This window comes from Brachypodium distachyon, chromosome 4, assembly GCF_000005505.3.
Source record: "Brachypodium distachyon strain Bd21 chromosome 4, Brachypodium_distachyon_v3.0, whole genome shotgun sequence".
Classification (NCBI taxonomy): Eukaryota; Viridiplantae; Streptophyta; class Magnoliopsida; order Poales; family Poaceae; genus Brachypodium; species Brachypodium distachyon.
In genome coordinates this window covers 24,549,756-24,566,127 of record NC_016134.3, presented here as the reverse complement: position 1 = coordinate 24,566,127, position 16,372 = coordinate 24,549,756, and the positions used below count along the sequence as shown (strand labels likewise).

Below are 16,372 nucleotides of genomic sequence, written 5' to 3'. Positions count from 1 at the left end.
AAGTATCTTAATGATGATTGGTTTGCTTACAATCATCAAAGTGGTGTCATGCCTGTAGCCAATGCGCTTAATGATCTAAATCTGTTGAAGTTTGTTGAGACCTGCCAGAATTGGAACGATGAGCTGATTCTTCAGTTCTATGCTACATTTGGCAGGAAAGTCTGTAAGTTTGAAGACAACTCCAAAGGCTACAACATTTACTGGATGACTGATATTGATAATCATAGTTGCACCTCTCGGCACTTCAAAGAGTTTCTTGGTCTAGCTGAGTTCGATGGCCAGCCCAAGATACATGAAGAACAGGCTGCCTCAGAGGAAGATATCGCTATTCTTTATGAAGAAGGATTCACAGGCGCCTACGGAGGACTTTCTGGGTTGAGCCTGAAGTGAAAATCCTCAATGACATTCTCCGTTTCACTCTCTCTCCCAAGCAAGGCAGTTCAAGTGAAATTGCCGGTCTTCACCGCAATCTGCTGCTTGCAGTCTTCAGGGGTGAGAAGAAGGATTTTGGAGATTACATTCTTCAGACGATAACTCATGCCTCCGCCGATCGTGTGCGTGCCCTGCCTTATTCACCTCAGATCATGAAGATCATTTTGCAGTTGTTTGAGAAGTGTTTTGAGTTGGAGCATCAGCACAAGTATTTCTCGTTGAAGCCTCAAGACCCAAAGCCGTCCGTGCTTCCTCCTACCTCAGTGTCTGACCGCCCATCAAAGGAGTCTTCACAGCCCGTTCCGTTGCAACCGCAGCTGAAGCAAGCACTTCGTCCATCTGATTCTCAGTATGAGACCAGCTCCGGCACGGATGATTCTTTGAAGAACCTGGTAGTGAAGCTCTCCCGCAAGATTGACGATCAACAAGTTTTACTTGAGAAGCAGGCCGCTCTTCTGAAGAATCAAGAAGTACTGCTCAAGAAGCTGATGTCCCGTGAAGACAAGACTAGTGGCATGCTTCAAGATTTTCCTCGCCAAGCACTACCCCGATGTCGTGAAGCCTAAAGACAGCGAAGCTACTCCAAGCCAATAGTCTTCCACCTTTTTGGCGTCTTGATGCCAAAAGGGGAGAAGGAGTCAGGGGGAGGGTTTCGCGTTTTATTTGACTCAGGGAGAGTTTGCTTTTTATCTGGTTCTTCGTCTTAAAACTTTAAGTCCTATCCGTCCGTGGTTTGAAACTTTTGGTTGTGTTGAAGTAGAATTAATATTGCCTCTTGCATGAGGATTCTACAATGCCTGTAATAAATTTAATCTTCATGCATTTTCGTTCCTCATGCATGCATGTTTACTTCAATACTTGTTGGTGCTGCATCTGTTTACTTCAATTTATGAGCATGTATGAATTCTTATTGCTACTCTAACTTTGTATACGATGCACACCCTTGTTTTTGGTTTTTGAAGAATATGAAGATTTTCTCACACTCCTAAAGCTCTTTGCACTTGCATTCAAAAGCAATCTTAAATAGTGCATATCTTCAGGGGGAGTCTTCATATAACTTAGTAGCTAAAACCTTCACACTTATTTTCCCATCTTTGAATCTTTAACAAGTGTTGTTATCAAACACCAAAAAGGGGGAGATTGAAAGGGAAACCTTGCCCCTGTATGGGTTTTGATGAATGATGACAACGGTTGAGGAACTAATGAGTTACACGGAGTGTTTCAGATTTTAGAAGAGTTGGTTTAAACAGCATCGTCAACCCCTAAAAATTGAAGTACAGGTACTGGCTTGAAGTATGAAGAACTCAGTGAAGAACGATGAAGAATGTGAAGCGTAGCTTTCTTCATAGGTCTTTCCGTAGCTTTTTTCTTCACTTGAGTATAGGAACGCCGTACTATTAAAGGGGGGTTTGAAGTGTGTAACCGGTTCAGGTGAAACCTATTCTTCATGTTCAGCTTAGGCGAAAATTATTTTCTGTGTTTGTGTTTTTCGTCGGAGTGAAGAATGAAGCATTTCAGGCTTCACAGAAACTTCCGCGTGAAGTCTTCACTCTGATTTCAAATGTGTTTGAAAATCTGTCGCTTTATGTTTTGACCACGTAATCTAACCGTTGTGAGACAAAGAGATAAAGTGTGAGCTGGAGTCTCAGAGATCACTTTATCCAACGGGTCACAACGGCTAGATCGACCGTGGCCAAGGCTATATAAGACGACCACCCCGAACGGGTTCGGTGGTGATCCCCCAGTGAGTTGTTTTGAAGAACACCAGATAAACCCTTAGAGCTGAACTGAGCGTGAAGAATGGTAGCCCCTCTCAAGCCGAGCACTTGAAGCTTGTTACTCTTGGTGATATCGTTCCTCAATCTCATACTTTCTGTTGAAGTATTATTGTTCTCACTGTGTTTGTCTTCATTGCTACTGCTTTATTTGTTCATCTTTTTTCATTTCGCTGCTACTCTAAAATTGCTAAGTATAATTCTGTTGTTGAAGCACTGTGAATATTTTCAGTCTTCATTTTTTAAGAAAGAATTAAAACTGGTCACATTCACTTCTCCTCTGTGACGTACTCGATCTTTCAGCATGGGAGGCGGTGAAGCCGCTGTCGACGGAGGAGGTGGAGTTGGCGCCTCTGTAGGCAATGGATGTGCACGTCAGTATCCCCTTCACCTCCATCCGCCTCACCGACGTCTACATCTGTGATGCCAGGGTATGCATATATTCGTGCCTCCGTTGCTTCCAATGCATTGCTATAATGTTCAAGTGCCAGGTTATACTCAAACTTTCACGTGTTTGGTTAGACTCTATTCTATAATGTTCATGCTCTTGCATACATCTTTTGCACTAAATAATGTACGGTGGCCTACTCTCCAGATTGTTCTTTTAATGATATGTTCTTTTAATTCAATAACAAAACTGAAAGTATATGATAAGGGTGATGGAGAGTAGAACTTTATATAATGTTAGCTACTGTAGTTTCTAGGGCTGAGAATTTTCTCCCCACGATGGGCAACTGGCACAACTTTTGCACTGCTACACTGTAATGATATTTACTGTTTGTGCTTTGTAGCGCTGGTATTTTGAAAAGTAAAATGGGACTGAAATTTGGCTTGGAACAACGCTAGCCTATAATATCTGGTGTATAACGAGAGGTTGATTTGGGGACGACTACTGTAATTCTCCTGTAATCCTTTTTGCAATTCCATCTATTTCCATTTGGGAACTTGGATATTATAGTTAATGTACTCTTTTTGTGATGTGCCATTGGTATATGTCAAAGACTTGAATACATGAATCTAGCATTCCAAACAATTTGTGAACCGTTTATATAGTTTAAACATGATTAATGCAAGTTGACTGGTTACTACCGTTGTATTTCAAGGTGTGCATATATTCTTAAAATGCTGTTTTCTGTATTTATTGTTCTGCGCTTGATAGTCATACAAATTGCCACCTGAAGCAGCTCTCTTTTTAGGCGACCGAAGAAGCCAGCCAGCGTGAGGATGTTTCGAGGAGTTGCGGCGAGGGAAGGCCAAGCAGCAGGAGCCCACAAGGAATATCGACCAAATGTAAATTTGATATGAATCAATTATCTATTTATATGGCATCTAGTCTTTTTTTTTTGAAAGGAACAGAACACCATTCCATTATGACAATAGGCTGGACATATCGCCAGCTACAGAGTCTTTTACAAACTCAGGAAATTCGCCAAACCACGTTTCATAATGGTCGGCTTCCATAAGTACACCATGTGCAGCTAAATTATGCGCAGCACCATTACATGTTCTTGGACAATTAACAACAGTTACATCATGGAAACCAAGACGAAGATGAAATTTAATTTCCCTAAACATGGCTCCCAAGGATGATAGGTCATAATCTTCAGAATTGACAGCTTGCTTAAGCGCCACTGAGTCAGTTCCAAAAATCACGTTTTGGCAACCCATTTGAGAAGCAATGATCGCTGCTTGTAGCATTGCATGGGCTTCAGCATGAAGAGGACTAGAAACTCGCACTAGGTTGCCTGCTCCTGCTGCTATCAAACTTCCAGTGTTGTTGCAAATGGTGAAGCCCCATCCTCCTGAAAAAGACTTCTCTTTTAAAGAACCATCAGTGTTGATCTTCAGGACATCTTCTGGTGGTGGAGACCATCTATGAGAATTTGCATTGCTTGATACCTTTGACCCTTGCTTCACCTTCAAACAATTTTTAAAATGGAGATTAATAGAAAAACATATATCGTCCATACTCCTAATAGATTCTCCCCTGTTTGCCTTATTTCTTTCGTGCCACCAAAGCCAAAGCAGGATAATAACTCTTTGGGACACATCCTCATTCAAATTCAGAATTTCTTCACAGAAACTTAAAGCATCAGGGCAAGGAATAAGCTGCAGCCTGATATGATCAAGTTGAGCTATTCTCCATAGCATCTTGACCTTTTTACATTTTAGAAAGCAATGGCCTCCGTCCTCATCCATTCTAAAACATAAAGGACATCGAGTATCTACATTCATACCTCTCCTTTGGAGTTTCATTCGGAGTGGTAGACTGTAGCTTGCTACTCGCCAAAAAAAGTGCAGCATCTTGTTTGGTAGAGGTAGCCTCCACAATTTCTTCCATATGCTGCTTGAAGAAACTTCTTCTGCATTAGATGAAGATGTTAGTCCAAAAGGAGAATCCACTTCTTTTTTATGTATTGCTACTCTGTACGCAGATTTTACGGAGAAATAGCCTTTTTTAATCAAAATGCCAAGCAACAAAATCACCTGTATGTTCATAAATTGGAATTCTGAGAATGAGTTCAACATCTTCAGGGGCAAATGTTTGATGGACCAACTCTGAATCCCAGTTATGAGTGACGGGGTTAATAAGTTCTGAGACCTTGGATACCAAGTGTCTGCCTCTCTGGGAAGTAACTTTCCTGCTGCAATCTCTTGGGATCCATGGGTCTGACCAAATATCAATCATATTCCCATCTCCAACTCTCCATATAATGCCATCCTTCAAGAGATTAATCCCCTTCAAGATGCTCCTCCATGCATATGATATACCCGGTACTGGTACAGCTTGTAATAATGAATTGTTTGGTTAATATCTTGCTGCTAGGACCTGTGCACAAAGAGAGGAAGGATTTTGGAGGAGCCTCCATGCTTGTCTAGCAAGCATTGCTAGATTAAAAGAGTGAAGATCTCTAAATCCCAATCCTACGGTCAGTTTTGGTTTTGAGAGCTTGTCCCAACTAACCCAATGTATTTTATTGGTTTTATCCATCTGACTCCACCAAAATTGCGCAATCATGGAACTGATTTCATCACATAATGATTTGGTTAGATCAAAACAAGCCATTGCATAAACTGGGATTGCTTGCGCCGCAGCTTTTATTAGGATTTCTTTCCCCGCTTTCGAGAGTAGCTTCTCTTTCCACCCCTGAATTCTCCTCCACACTTTTTCTTTAATGTATTTGAAGGTCTTCTTTTTTGACTTGCCAATATAAGCTGGAAGACCAAGATATCGTGCAGATAGACCTTCTGTAGAGATATTCAAAATTCCTTTCATTACATCTCTACACCTCGTCTTTATATTCTTACTGAAAAGAATTGTTGATTTTTCTTTATTCACCATCTGTCCCGAACATGCTTCATACTTCTCCAGGATATTATTCACTTCTTTGGCATTGTTTGCATTTGCTTCAAGCAGTAAAAGAGAGTCGTCCGCAAAGAGTAAGTGGTCAACACTTGGTGCACCTCTGCAGATTTTGACTCCCTTCAGCCTTCCCTTTCTCTCTGCATCATTCAACATGGCTGAGAAACCTTCCGCACATATTAAGAACAGATATGGGGACAGGGGGTCTCCTTGACGCATCTGTGGCATCTCCATTTACTTTAATTTGATATCTAACTGAAGTGATGCACTTCATGATTAATTCAACCCAACTCCTATGAAAGCCCAGTTTAATCATCATATCACGCAAAAAATTCCACTCCACTCTGTCATAGGCTTTGCTCATGTCCAATTTCAGAGCCGCGTAACCTGCTGATCCACTTCTTTTCCTCTGCAAAAAATGTGTCAGCTCATATGCCAGTAATATATTATCAGAGATAATGCGCCCTGGTACAAATGCGCTTTGATTTGGGGATATAATATCAGGAAGAATGACTTTAAGTCTGTTGGAGATTACCTTTGAAATCATCTTGTACAGAACATTGCAAAGGCTTATAGGTCTTAGATCTTTTGGTTTTACAGGATGTGAAACCTTTGGGATTAAGACCGCCGTCGTGTCATTCCAGCCTTCTGGTATATTCCCTCCCCTTAGCACGTTTAGAACCTCTGTTGTTACTTGGTATCCAACAGTGGCCCAGAATTTCTTGAAAAAAATAGCTGGCATTCCATCAGGGCCCGGCGCTTTGAGGTCGCCTATACTGAACAAAGCTTTCCTCACTTCCTCTTCTGAGTATTCAGCACATAGAATATCATTCATGTCTTCGGTGACTTTGGGGGAAACTGCGCATAATATTGATTCATTTTTTTGTTCCGCCCAAGACGAGAACAAGTTGAAAAATAGGCTGCAATGTGTTCTTTAAGCTGCTCTTCTCCCTCCACGCAATTTCCTTCATCATTCTTTAGTTTTTTTATGGTGTTTCTCTTCTTTCTTTCAGACGCAAAAGCATGGAAAAAAGCAGTATTTCTGTCCCCCGATTGCAGCCATTTGACATGTGCCCTTTGTTTCCAAAACATGTCTCTTTGATGCTCCAAGCAATCTAGTTTCTCTCTTAAAAAGAGTTCTCTAGATACCTTTTCTTGTGTGATATCGCCTCTTCTAACACCTTCCAGCTCTGTTTTTATTTGCTTTATCCTCTTTTCTAAGTTTCCTAGGATGTTATGATTCCAGTCTTTCAGATCATGTGAGACATTTCTTAATCTCTCCGAGATTTTGTTTCTTCCTTGAAGTACCGCTGTGGACCAAGCATTCTGGACAATTGTTTCACATTCCTCCTCAAGCCATTTAGCTTCAAATCTGAAATTATTTGCACCACCAGTTCTATAACTTGTATAGCCCTTATTTAGCAAAATGGTGACTGGACGATGATCGGAGTGCCTAGGGTCTCCGTTTAGGACTTTAAAACCAGGGAATCGCATGCACCAGCTTCGATTGGCCACAGCACGATCCAATCTCTCTTTGACATAATTACTAGCGCTATGGCTATGATTCCTCCAAGTGAATTTATCCCCCACATAGCCAAGATCTCTCAGACCACAGTCAGCTAAAGTTGATCTGAATGTCCCCATTAAATTCTGGGCCCGAGCTGGTCCTCCTTTCTTTTCGTGGCCATATAAGATTTCGTTGAAATCTCCTGCACAGAGCCAAGGGAGACTCATTTGTTGATTTAGAATCCTTAGCAGCTTCCATGTTCTTTCCTTTTTATCACTTGCTGGTTCTCCATAGATTCCAGTGAATCTCCACCGAAAGCCATCTTTCTCTACAACCTCCACATCAATATGATAGCGTGAGAAATTGTGTAGTTCAATTTGTACCTCTTTTTTCCAAAACAGAGCTAATCCTCCGCTCTTCCCATCACAATCCCTAGCAAACATGTTCCCCATTCCTAACCTCCACTTGAAGTTCTCCATCCTCTTCCCATCCAGTTTTGTTTCCGATAGGAATAGGATATCGGGGTCCTCCTTCTGGATATCCAGAAGGCCTCTCACTGCCGGGCCATTCCCCAAACCCCGGCAGTTCCAAACCAAAATTTTCATTGGGCCCCACGGGATTGGTCCACCAATCCCACTTTCGGATCTGTTTCTGTTTTTTCCAGAGTTTGTTTCTGCCCCGCATCAATTTCCTCACCAAACTCTTCACCCACCTCCTTTATAATCTTCACCTCACTTGATGTTTTCCTTTGTTTCTTGTTTCCAACGAAACCATCGTCAATGTCCATTGCTTCAGGTCCTCGCTTTCTAGCTTCCAGACCAGCTGTCTCCCTCTCCTCCTTTTCAGTAGATTTACCCAGTCTCCTTGTCTTAATTTGTCTCCTTTCCTTTTTGTTTATTTGTGATGCATCTTTGGATAGATTCTTCTCTTTCTCCATCAATCCTCCACTGCCCCTGCCACCTTCTACCTTCTCCTCTTCCACGATATATGTTTTTCATTGTAAACTGTAGTCTTATTCTTTCCCTCCACTTGCATTGGAGCTGAGTCTGAGACAGGTGGATTCCATTTCGGATCAATATCTCCCTTTGTGTTCACTTTATTATTTCCTGAGTACCTAAACTTCTCTTCCAAATTTAACTTATTTCCACCCATTGATTCACTTGTGTCACCTTGCTTTATCTTCAGGGAGCTTGTAAACTCCTTCCCGTTTCCATCATTTAACTTACTTCCCCCAGCTTCTATCACATTCTTTCTCCAAGAAATTGCATCACTTCCCTGCTTGCTACCGCCACTTCCATCACTGTTTGAGCGCCAAAAATCACCTTTCTCTACAGGGCCCCTTAAACGTTCCTCGTCACTAGAACTCTTCCTTGGTACATCAGCACGGAGCCATTCCCCAAATTGTTGTTTTTCTCCTCTCGCTAGCTTTATAGAGCAAACGCGGTAATTATGTCCAATAATGCCACAAGTGTAGCAAAAATCAGGTAAAAATTCATATTTGAAAGAAATCATCTTTCCGGTCTTATTTTCATTCTCCCCCTCCATCTCCAGATTTTCATCTTCTGAAGCATTTTCCTCCTCATTCTCCAGGATTAATGAAGTGCCTCTCATTAATGGTTTTGTGATATCGATCCGCACTTTAATTCTCAGATATTCCCCTGCTGCTTGATCATTACATCCACATCAATGAATTCTCCTATTTCTTCTCCTAGCAGTACCCCTGTTTCCTTATCCATAAGCCCCATGGGAATACCATAAGCTCTCACCCAAATTTGTGTGTGTTTGAACTCGTATTCCTCTAATGTTTTTGAGGGGTCAAAATCCTCCATGACCAGAAACTTCTTATTTATCATCCAAGGACCATTATTAAGGGCCCTGTTCTTCCCGGCTGCCTCCCGAAAAGAAAAAAGGAACCGATTCATTCCTATATCCTTGCATTCTAATCCCATGAAAGGACACCAAATCCTCACCAAATTATTGATTATTAAATCTACTCTTGCTGGTCTATCTGACATAAGTTTTCCCACAGCTTGTACCTTGCCCGAAGAGGCCGAGCTTGGTTCGCGCATACCAATTCTGACTCCTCTTTTTTCCGCCTCTGATAGACGCAGGGACTGCAGCCTTCTCTCTACTCCTTCCATTGCTTCTGCACCAGCTGCTTGCTCCCTCCTCGCAACTCGCCGCCTCGGATTTCGCTGGTCGCAGACCCCCGCCCCCGCAGACCGCCGCCACTCACCCAGCTAGCTAGGATTTGTTGTTTTACAATCGCGCGCCCCAGCAACACGCGAAGGGTTTGGAAGGTGGAAAGAGGTTAGAGAAAGATGGAAACGAGAAAAGGCAGCACAGATTGGTGGGATTGTGGTGTTAGTCGCCGTTCGCTCCGAAGTCTCACAGGACAGCAAACTGTGCGCTTTTGGGAACGAAATTGCTCTTCCTAACTCAGCTTTTGTTCATGGGGAACACTAGAGAGACAGATCTGAGCAGAGAAATGGATGGATTCAGTGAATGATTCAAGATTTTTGTTTGCCGCCGGACTAGCCGGAAACCTAGCTCTGAATCGCCAGAGGGACCTAGAACCGTCACGCAGGACGGGAACAGCTACAAACACCATATGGCATCTAGTCTGAACAGCTGTATTTTATATATGCGCATTTTTGAACTGCTTTGTACGTGGGCATTTCTTGAACAGATTTGTATATAGGCATGTCTTCAACAGATTTACCTATGGGCTGAATGTATGCTATCGGCCCGAAAACTGGATGCAAACAAGCCCTGGCCCAAAACAATGTTGGACTGACTTATTTGTCTGAAGACTATTTAAATAAAAAAACCATGTAAAAAGGTCTTGGCCCAAATATTATTGGACTGAATCTGAGAATACACTAAATAAAAAAAGGCCGAAAATAATGGGTGGGCTATAAAAATTAAATTGTCCAAAAAATGTGTTGGGCTCGTCCCATTTAGACGACCAGATTGGACTGGGCTGATGTCATTTTACGACCATTTATTTTCGTCACAACGTTTGCCACGTCGGACTGCCGTGTCAGATCCTATGTGTCCAGGCCGGACAGCTAATGACCAAAACTTTTGGTCATAAAATTTTATGACGATCCCATTTTGGTCATAACCTTTATGACCTTTTTCACTAAATTGTCATAAAATGTCATTAGTGACGGTTGCTTTTTGACGATCCATTTATCGTCACAAGAGCGTCACAAAGAGAATTTAGTGGCGATTTAGTGACGAAAATGAGGGGTCAAAAATCAGCATTTTTGTTGTAGTGAGGAATTTTTCATGAGGATTCATTTGTATTACATTCCATATAGGGCAATTTACATCCACTCTAACCTCTTGGAAGAAATCCTTTGGTCCAATCAAACAAACTTTGATACAAACAAAATCATATAGGGCTCGAGTGGACATGACATTGCAATCCTACATTTTTCCTATTCCTTTACTTTTCCAATACTATGAATCAAAGAGGCCCTTACAGGATTAGGGAAGAGGGAAGCTGGGAGAAGGAGGAGACCGACGAAGGGACGGCGTGCGCCAAGGCCCGAGTCAACGGCTAAGGGCTCAGGCGGTCAGGGCGCTAGCTGCAGTGTTGCTCAGCGGCTGAATGGCGAGTGCCGGGAGTTCTACATTTGTTGTCGACCACCTCTTCGTCTCCCACCCGCCGAACGTGCTCGCCGACGTGCTCCTTGACGACCGTGTCGATGTTGCCTTCGTGCCATACAGCGAGTACTGGCGCCAGGCGAGGCGGCTCGTCACCACTCCCCTGCTCGCCGCCGCCAAGGTCCACTCCCCCTCCCTCGGTCCCTCCGCCGCGGCTGCCAAATTCCCCTGCCCTTCTCTTCCTCCATCGTGGAGTGCGGTGGTGGCGGCGGTAGCCGTGGGGGAGGACGATGAATGAGGTGTCTGGGGAGGAAGGCGGCGGTGGCTGATGCAGCGTCTGCAGAGGAGGGCAGCGGCTGGATCTGTTCGTCCTGGACAAGTAAGGGAGAGGCGGGGCAGTTAGGCCACGGGAGCCAGGAGGGAGGTGGCCGTTGGTCTTGGGGATTCGAATCGATAGAAAAACGGGAGAGAAGAGCTGCCTGCATTCGACCACATGTAAGGCCGACGGACAAAAGTTGAGCGACGACCAAGGAAACGGTCCTCTCTTTATTATTCGGGTTAGATAGATTATTATTATATTATATAGGTGTAGATTAATTTCCATTTAACCACCATGGGAGTGGATTTAGAGACCATCTCACTTTATGTTGTCGAACAACTGGTTTGCTGTTTAGAGACCACAACATTGATCTGTTGGTTGCAGTTCTATCTGATCCGATCTTTGCTCTCATCATACATATATGAGGGGCGATTTTACCAAGTAGGATCCATAAGGCTGTAGCCTACCCTCTATTTTTGCAAAAAAAGAGTGTCAAATACAGGTGTAGGATCGAAGGGGAATTGGTCTGCCATGTGCTCGTTAGTTCAGCAGCCAGGGAAGAAGAGAATTGCCTTTTTTCTTTAGAGCAGAATTTCCCGTAAAACACATTAGTACCATTCACTGACCTAGCTTGGCCTCGTAGAGTTTAAGTTGAGGCCCTGTAGTGGCGCAAAAGAGGGTTACAAGGGAGGAAACGCAGATTGACGGATTCCCAACTTGTAGCAGGGCACGCACGGCCGATTCGCGTTCCTCTTGTCGTCGCACGGGGCTCCGACACCGGGGATGCGCAGACACCCCCTTTTAGGTTCGGCAGTGGGCTACGGGGATCGCTCCGGCAATCGCCGGTGGGACCAATGCAAAGCGTAAGAACACACCAAGAACGGATGCACACACTGTTTACCCAGGTTCGAGCCACCTTATGGTGTAAAGCCCTACGTCCTACTTGTCTGAGCTTCTATTACTGTAAGATCGACTGTTTACAGGTTGCTGGGAGAGGATTCCCAGGTACTCTCCTTTTGGCTAAGTACTCCTTGCCACTCTGGGTCACTACCGGTGGTGAACTGCTTGTTGGTTGAACGAGCGAACCAACAAACCGAAAAGAGAACCGTTCAGTCCGTCCGTGTGTGCGTGTGTGTGTGCGAACTGAATCCTTTAACCGTTGGCGAGGGTCCTACTTTTATAACCAAGGGGATACCACAGGTGCCACGGTGCATGGTTTACAAGTGGCGAGCAAGGAGCCTGGGCAGCTCCTCCTCGGTGTGCTGGCATGCATGCATGAGCGCCAACCTCGCAGCTAGGGGTCTAAGGCCTAAAACCTAGCCCTAGGCAGCCACTGTTTGCCCGACTAGACGGATAACGGCCCTCCTGTCGGCTCATTAAATGCGCCGTGCGCCTCACTCCTCGTCCTGGCGAAACTGCACACTGGGCACCCGCCGCGCGCCCACGTGGCGTTGCTGCTCTGTTCGCTCGGCCCCTTCCTCGCGGCGGAAACCTGTGCCTGGGAACGCCCCCTCCCGGCAAGTGCCTTCCGGGAGGTGCCCAGGCGGGACTATTCTCCGAAGCCCCGCTAGCCCTGCCGGGCTGGTAGCTTGCCGGGCGGCCTGCACGCTGCCACCCGTGGTGAGATCCTTCCGGGAACCCAGCGATGCGACCCACGCGTCGTGCGCCGGTGGCGCCTCGGGTGCCATCGGTGCTACAGTAGCCCCCGGGCGTGGGCTGGCAACATCTGTTCCCGGGCGAACCCTTCTCTGGTCGGTTGCCGGGCTACGCCCCAACCGAAGCGTCCCTTGAACAGGCACCCTGGGAGGGTCCCTCCCAAGGCAGTGCCCCGGAAGACCCCACGAGCGGGCGGCGCCGTGGGCACCCGCGGAGTCGTCGTAACCCGGAGAGCTCCGGGTGTTGACGGCGATGCCGCCGCGGCCCCGGGGGCCAAACTCGTGGAGGCCCCCGCCCCCGGGGCGAAGGCCGTTGCTGGGGCGCCGGTGACCCCCGCAGGCGCTGGCGCTTCCGGGGTACCGGCGGGCCCCTCAGGACCGGTTCCCGCCGCGAAGCAGGCAGCCGCCACCCAGGCGGGGGCCGCCGCCGAGGCACTCGCGGCCCCTGTTGCCGCGGCTGCCGTCGAGGTACCAACGGGCGCCCCAGAAGCGGCGGCCGCCGCCAAGTGGGGGGCCGCGGCCAGGGCGGACGTCGCCGTTGAGGAGGTGGCTGCGGCCGATGCGAACACCCTCGATCTTCTCACGATCAAGGGCACGCTGTCGCTGCTTTCCTCGTCGTCGTCCTCCACGGCGACGACTTCCGGGGACGCAGCCACCTGGCCCGCCTCGTCGTCCAGCGACCGGAAGGAGGGCCCGCTGGGCTCGGACCCGCCCTCGCTCTCCTCGAGCACCTGCTTCCCACGGGGTGCTTGCGGGGGAGCGTACGGGACCTGGGTGTGGGTGTCGTCCATTAGCCCCCACTCGTTGCTGGGCGGGAAGGCGCCGACGATGTCGCTGAGCGCCTTGATGCTGGCATGGAGAGCGGAAACCCCCGGCGGGAACTCCGTCGATTGGAAGATCTCGCCGGAGATCCCCCTCACCCATGTCCTGAGGGACTCCAAGTCCATGCCGTCCGCCTGGAGGCGTGTCCTGTCCCTGGAGCCCGTGTACATTCACGCGGGCTGGGAACGTAGCTGCAGCGGGGCTATGCGCCGATGGATGAAGATGCGTGCCACGTCAACATCGGTGAGCCCCGCTAGCCGCAGCGCCTTGATCTTCTCCACGATGGGGAGGAGGTCGGCGTCGTGGTGGTACCTGTCCTGCCAGCCGTTCTGGGGTACCGGCAACTCCATCGGCGATGGGATGAACTCCTTGGGGTCCTCCACCCGGACCCAGCACCAGTCGCCCCGCCACTCTTTTTCAATCTTCTTCCCCGACCGAACGATGAACTCGGACTTCATCTGTTCGCGGGCGCGGAAGACCACCCCTGACGACATCGCCTTCGCATTGTCGATGCCCGGGTAGAAGTAGTGGCGGAAGAGCCCCACCGACGGCATCACCCCCACGAACGCCTCACAGAGAAACTGGAAGGTGGCGAGGAGGAACAACGAGGTGGGGTGGAGTTGCGCCACCCGCAACTGATAAGACTCCATCAGTGCGTGGAGGAACAGAGAGAAGGGCGACACCATGCCGCAGAGGAGGAAGCGTGCGAACACCCGGAAATCGTTATCCTGCTGCTCGACGCCTGCAGGGAAGATCTGCGTCTCCCCGTGCTCGTTAAAGCTGGAGGCGACGGCATGCCAGAGCTTCCCCAGCGCCTCGCCGTTATAGTCGGGGCGAAAGAAGGCGACTGTGGCGCGCATCTCCCGCCTCTTCTGGTCCCTGGCGGCGGCCGCTTTGATTGCCGCCTCGGTCTTTCTTGTCGCGGGCTTCTTCAAGGTTTGGACCCCCTTCCCCTTCCTGGTGGTGGGTGGCGCCATGGAAAGCGAGGGTGGAAGCTGGCAGGAGTGCAGGGATACGAGATGCCGAAGAGGATGGAGGCGAAGGGGCAAAGTGTTGTTCCCCTTTTGGCAACAGTAGAGGCTTTATGACGCCCGGCCGTTTCGTAACGGCCGGTTCCGTACCCTACGGGTGCGCGGGGATAACTCCTAATCATTGGGAGTAATGCGCGGAGTGGCCTTAACTACCCTATTTAGGGGGGAGTTAGGGCGGAGATCGCGCGTCCACTGCTCCGCTTGTAACGGCGCCGTACACGGGGCAGCGAAGGGACGCGGGCCCGCGACTGATCGGGGCCCACGCGTCGGTTAAGGGCGTAGCCCGGCAACCGACCAGGGGGAGACCCTTCCGGGAACGGGTGATGCCGGCCCACGCCCGGGGGCTACTGTCGCACCAGTGGCACCCGGGGTACCACCGCTGCGCGACGCGCGGGCCCCTCTCCCGGTTTCCGGAGAAGGTCTCATCCTGGGGAGCGTCTATGAGCTCCCCGGCAAGCTACCAGCCCGAAAGGGGCTAGCGGGGCTTCGGAGAATATTCCCGCTTGGGCACCTCCCGGGAAGCTTCCCGGGAGGGGGTTCCCGGGCGCGCTGGGGCCGGGTGCTTCCCGGGGTTGACTTGTTGGGACTGGGGGTTCCCGGGCACTTGCCCCCGCCTCGGTCGTGGGGCCCAGTGGACAGCGCCACGCAGAAGCGTGGCGGGCGCGGGACGCGCGGTCCCACCAAAGCAAGGAGCAAGGCACGTGGCTCAGTAAACGAGCCGACCGACGGGTAGTTACCCGTCCGATCCAAGGAACAGTGGTTGTCTAATCCTACCCTAGGGTCTTAGGCCCCTAGCAGCGGAGGTGGCACCCATGCATGCCACCAGCTCACCGGGGAGACTTGCGTGCGTCCCCGTTGGACACCTGTAGCTCATGCACCGTGGCACATGTGGCATCCACATTTTGCGACGCAAGCGCTCCCCGAATCCATGGAAGAGACGTCCACGGACGATCCATCTCTGAATCCACGGAGACTCCACTCAGAGGGACCCATAGAAATGGACCTGACGTCGCATAACATCTCAAAATCTCAAAGCAGTCCACCCAGGATGGTTCATTAGGGTTGTTTTGCCAAGTTTCCAAAATCACTCCACATCATCATTTCACAGTGATTGAGATTCCCTCCCACGTTTACCAAAATAGCATGGCTAAGCAAAACTAATCACGATGGCTATTGGTGGAGGATTCATGGCAAAGGTAACCCTATAACTAGTAGGTCAATCATAGCTAGCATAAGTACGAGTAATGGTCCTACCAATGCATTTCTACAACAACTCTAATGCATAAGTATTTTAAAAAAACAAACAGTAATGGGATAATGATCAAAGTGAACTTGCCTTGGTAGCAGTTGGAGTTCAAACAATCGTCACAATCACAAGGTTCGCTCTCCGAGAAAACTATTCAAATACAAACAATACACACACACATAAACACACAATTCACATCATGACAAAAATAAAGTATGCTATGATGCAATGCAAGCATGTGACATGATTTGGTTTATTTTATTTGGGTCATCAACTGATCTTAAGCATTGGTAATTAAAAATAATGCATTAGGGTTTTTGCCGCACCCGTGGCACCCGGGGTACCACCGCTGCGCGACGCGTGGGCCCCCTCTCCCGGGTCCCCGGGAAGGTCTCATCCCGGGGAGCGTCTATGAGCTCCCCGGCAAGCTACCAGCCCGAAAGGGGCTAGCGGGGCTTCGAGGAATATTCCCGCTTTGACACCTCCCGGGAAGCTGCTTCCCGGGAGGAGGTTCCCAGGTGCGCTGGGCCCGGGTCCTTCCCGGGGTCGACTTGCGGGGACTGGAGGTTCCCGGGCGCGTGCCCCCGCCTCGCGCGTGGGGCCCGG

General features: G+C 48.5%; 1 protein-coding gene and 1 long non-coding RNA gene across 2 annotated transcripts; one reads left to right on the top strand and one right to left on the bottom strand.

The window, feature by feature from the left end:
* Window positions 1-2,464: 2,464 nt before the first annotated feature.
* On the top strand, window positions 2,465-3,552 carry LOC112268716. The gene is made up of 2 exons (XR_002960065.1): window positions 2,465-2,638; window positions 3,404-3,552. It is a non-coding gene; the product is annotated as an uncharacterized LOC112268716 (long non-coding RNA).
* A 5-nt stretch (window positions 3,553-3,557) lies between these two features.
* On the bottom strand, window positions 3,558-12,315 carry LOC100824944. The gene is made up of 4 exons (XM_014903369.2): window positions 6,107-12,315; window positions 4,695-5,980; window positions 4,445-4,570; window positions 3,558-4,124 (listed from the first exon to the last, which is right to left on the bottom strand). The coding sequence occupies exon 1, from the start codon at window positions 7,681-7,683 to the stop codon at window positions 6,403-6,405; it is 1,281 nt and encodes a 426-aa protein (XP_014758855.1). The 5' UTR covers window positions 7,684-12,315; the 3' UTR covers window positions 3,558-4,124; window positions 4,445-4,570; window positions 4,695-5,980; window positions 6,107-6,402.
* Between the last annotated feature and the right edge of the window lie 4,057 nt (window positions 12,316-16,372).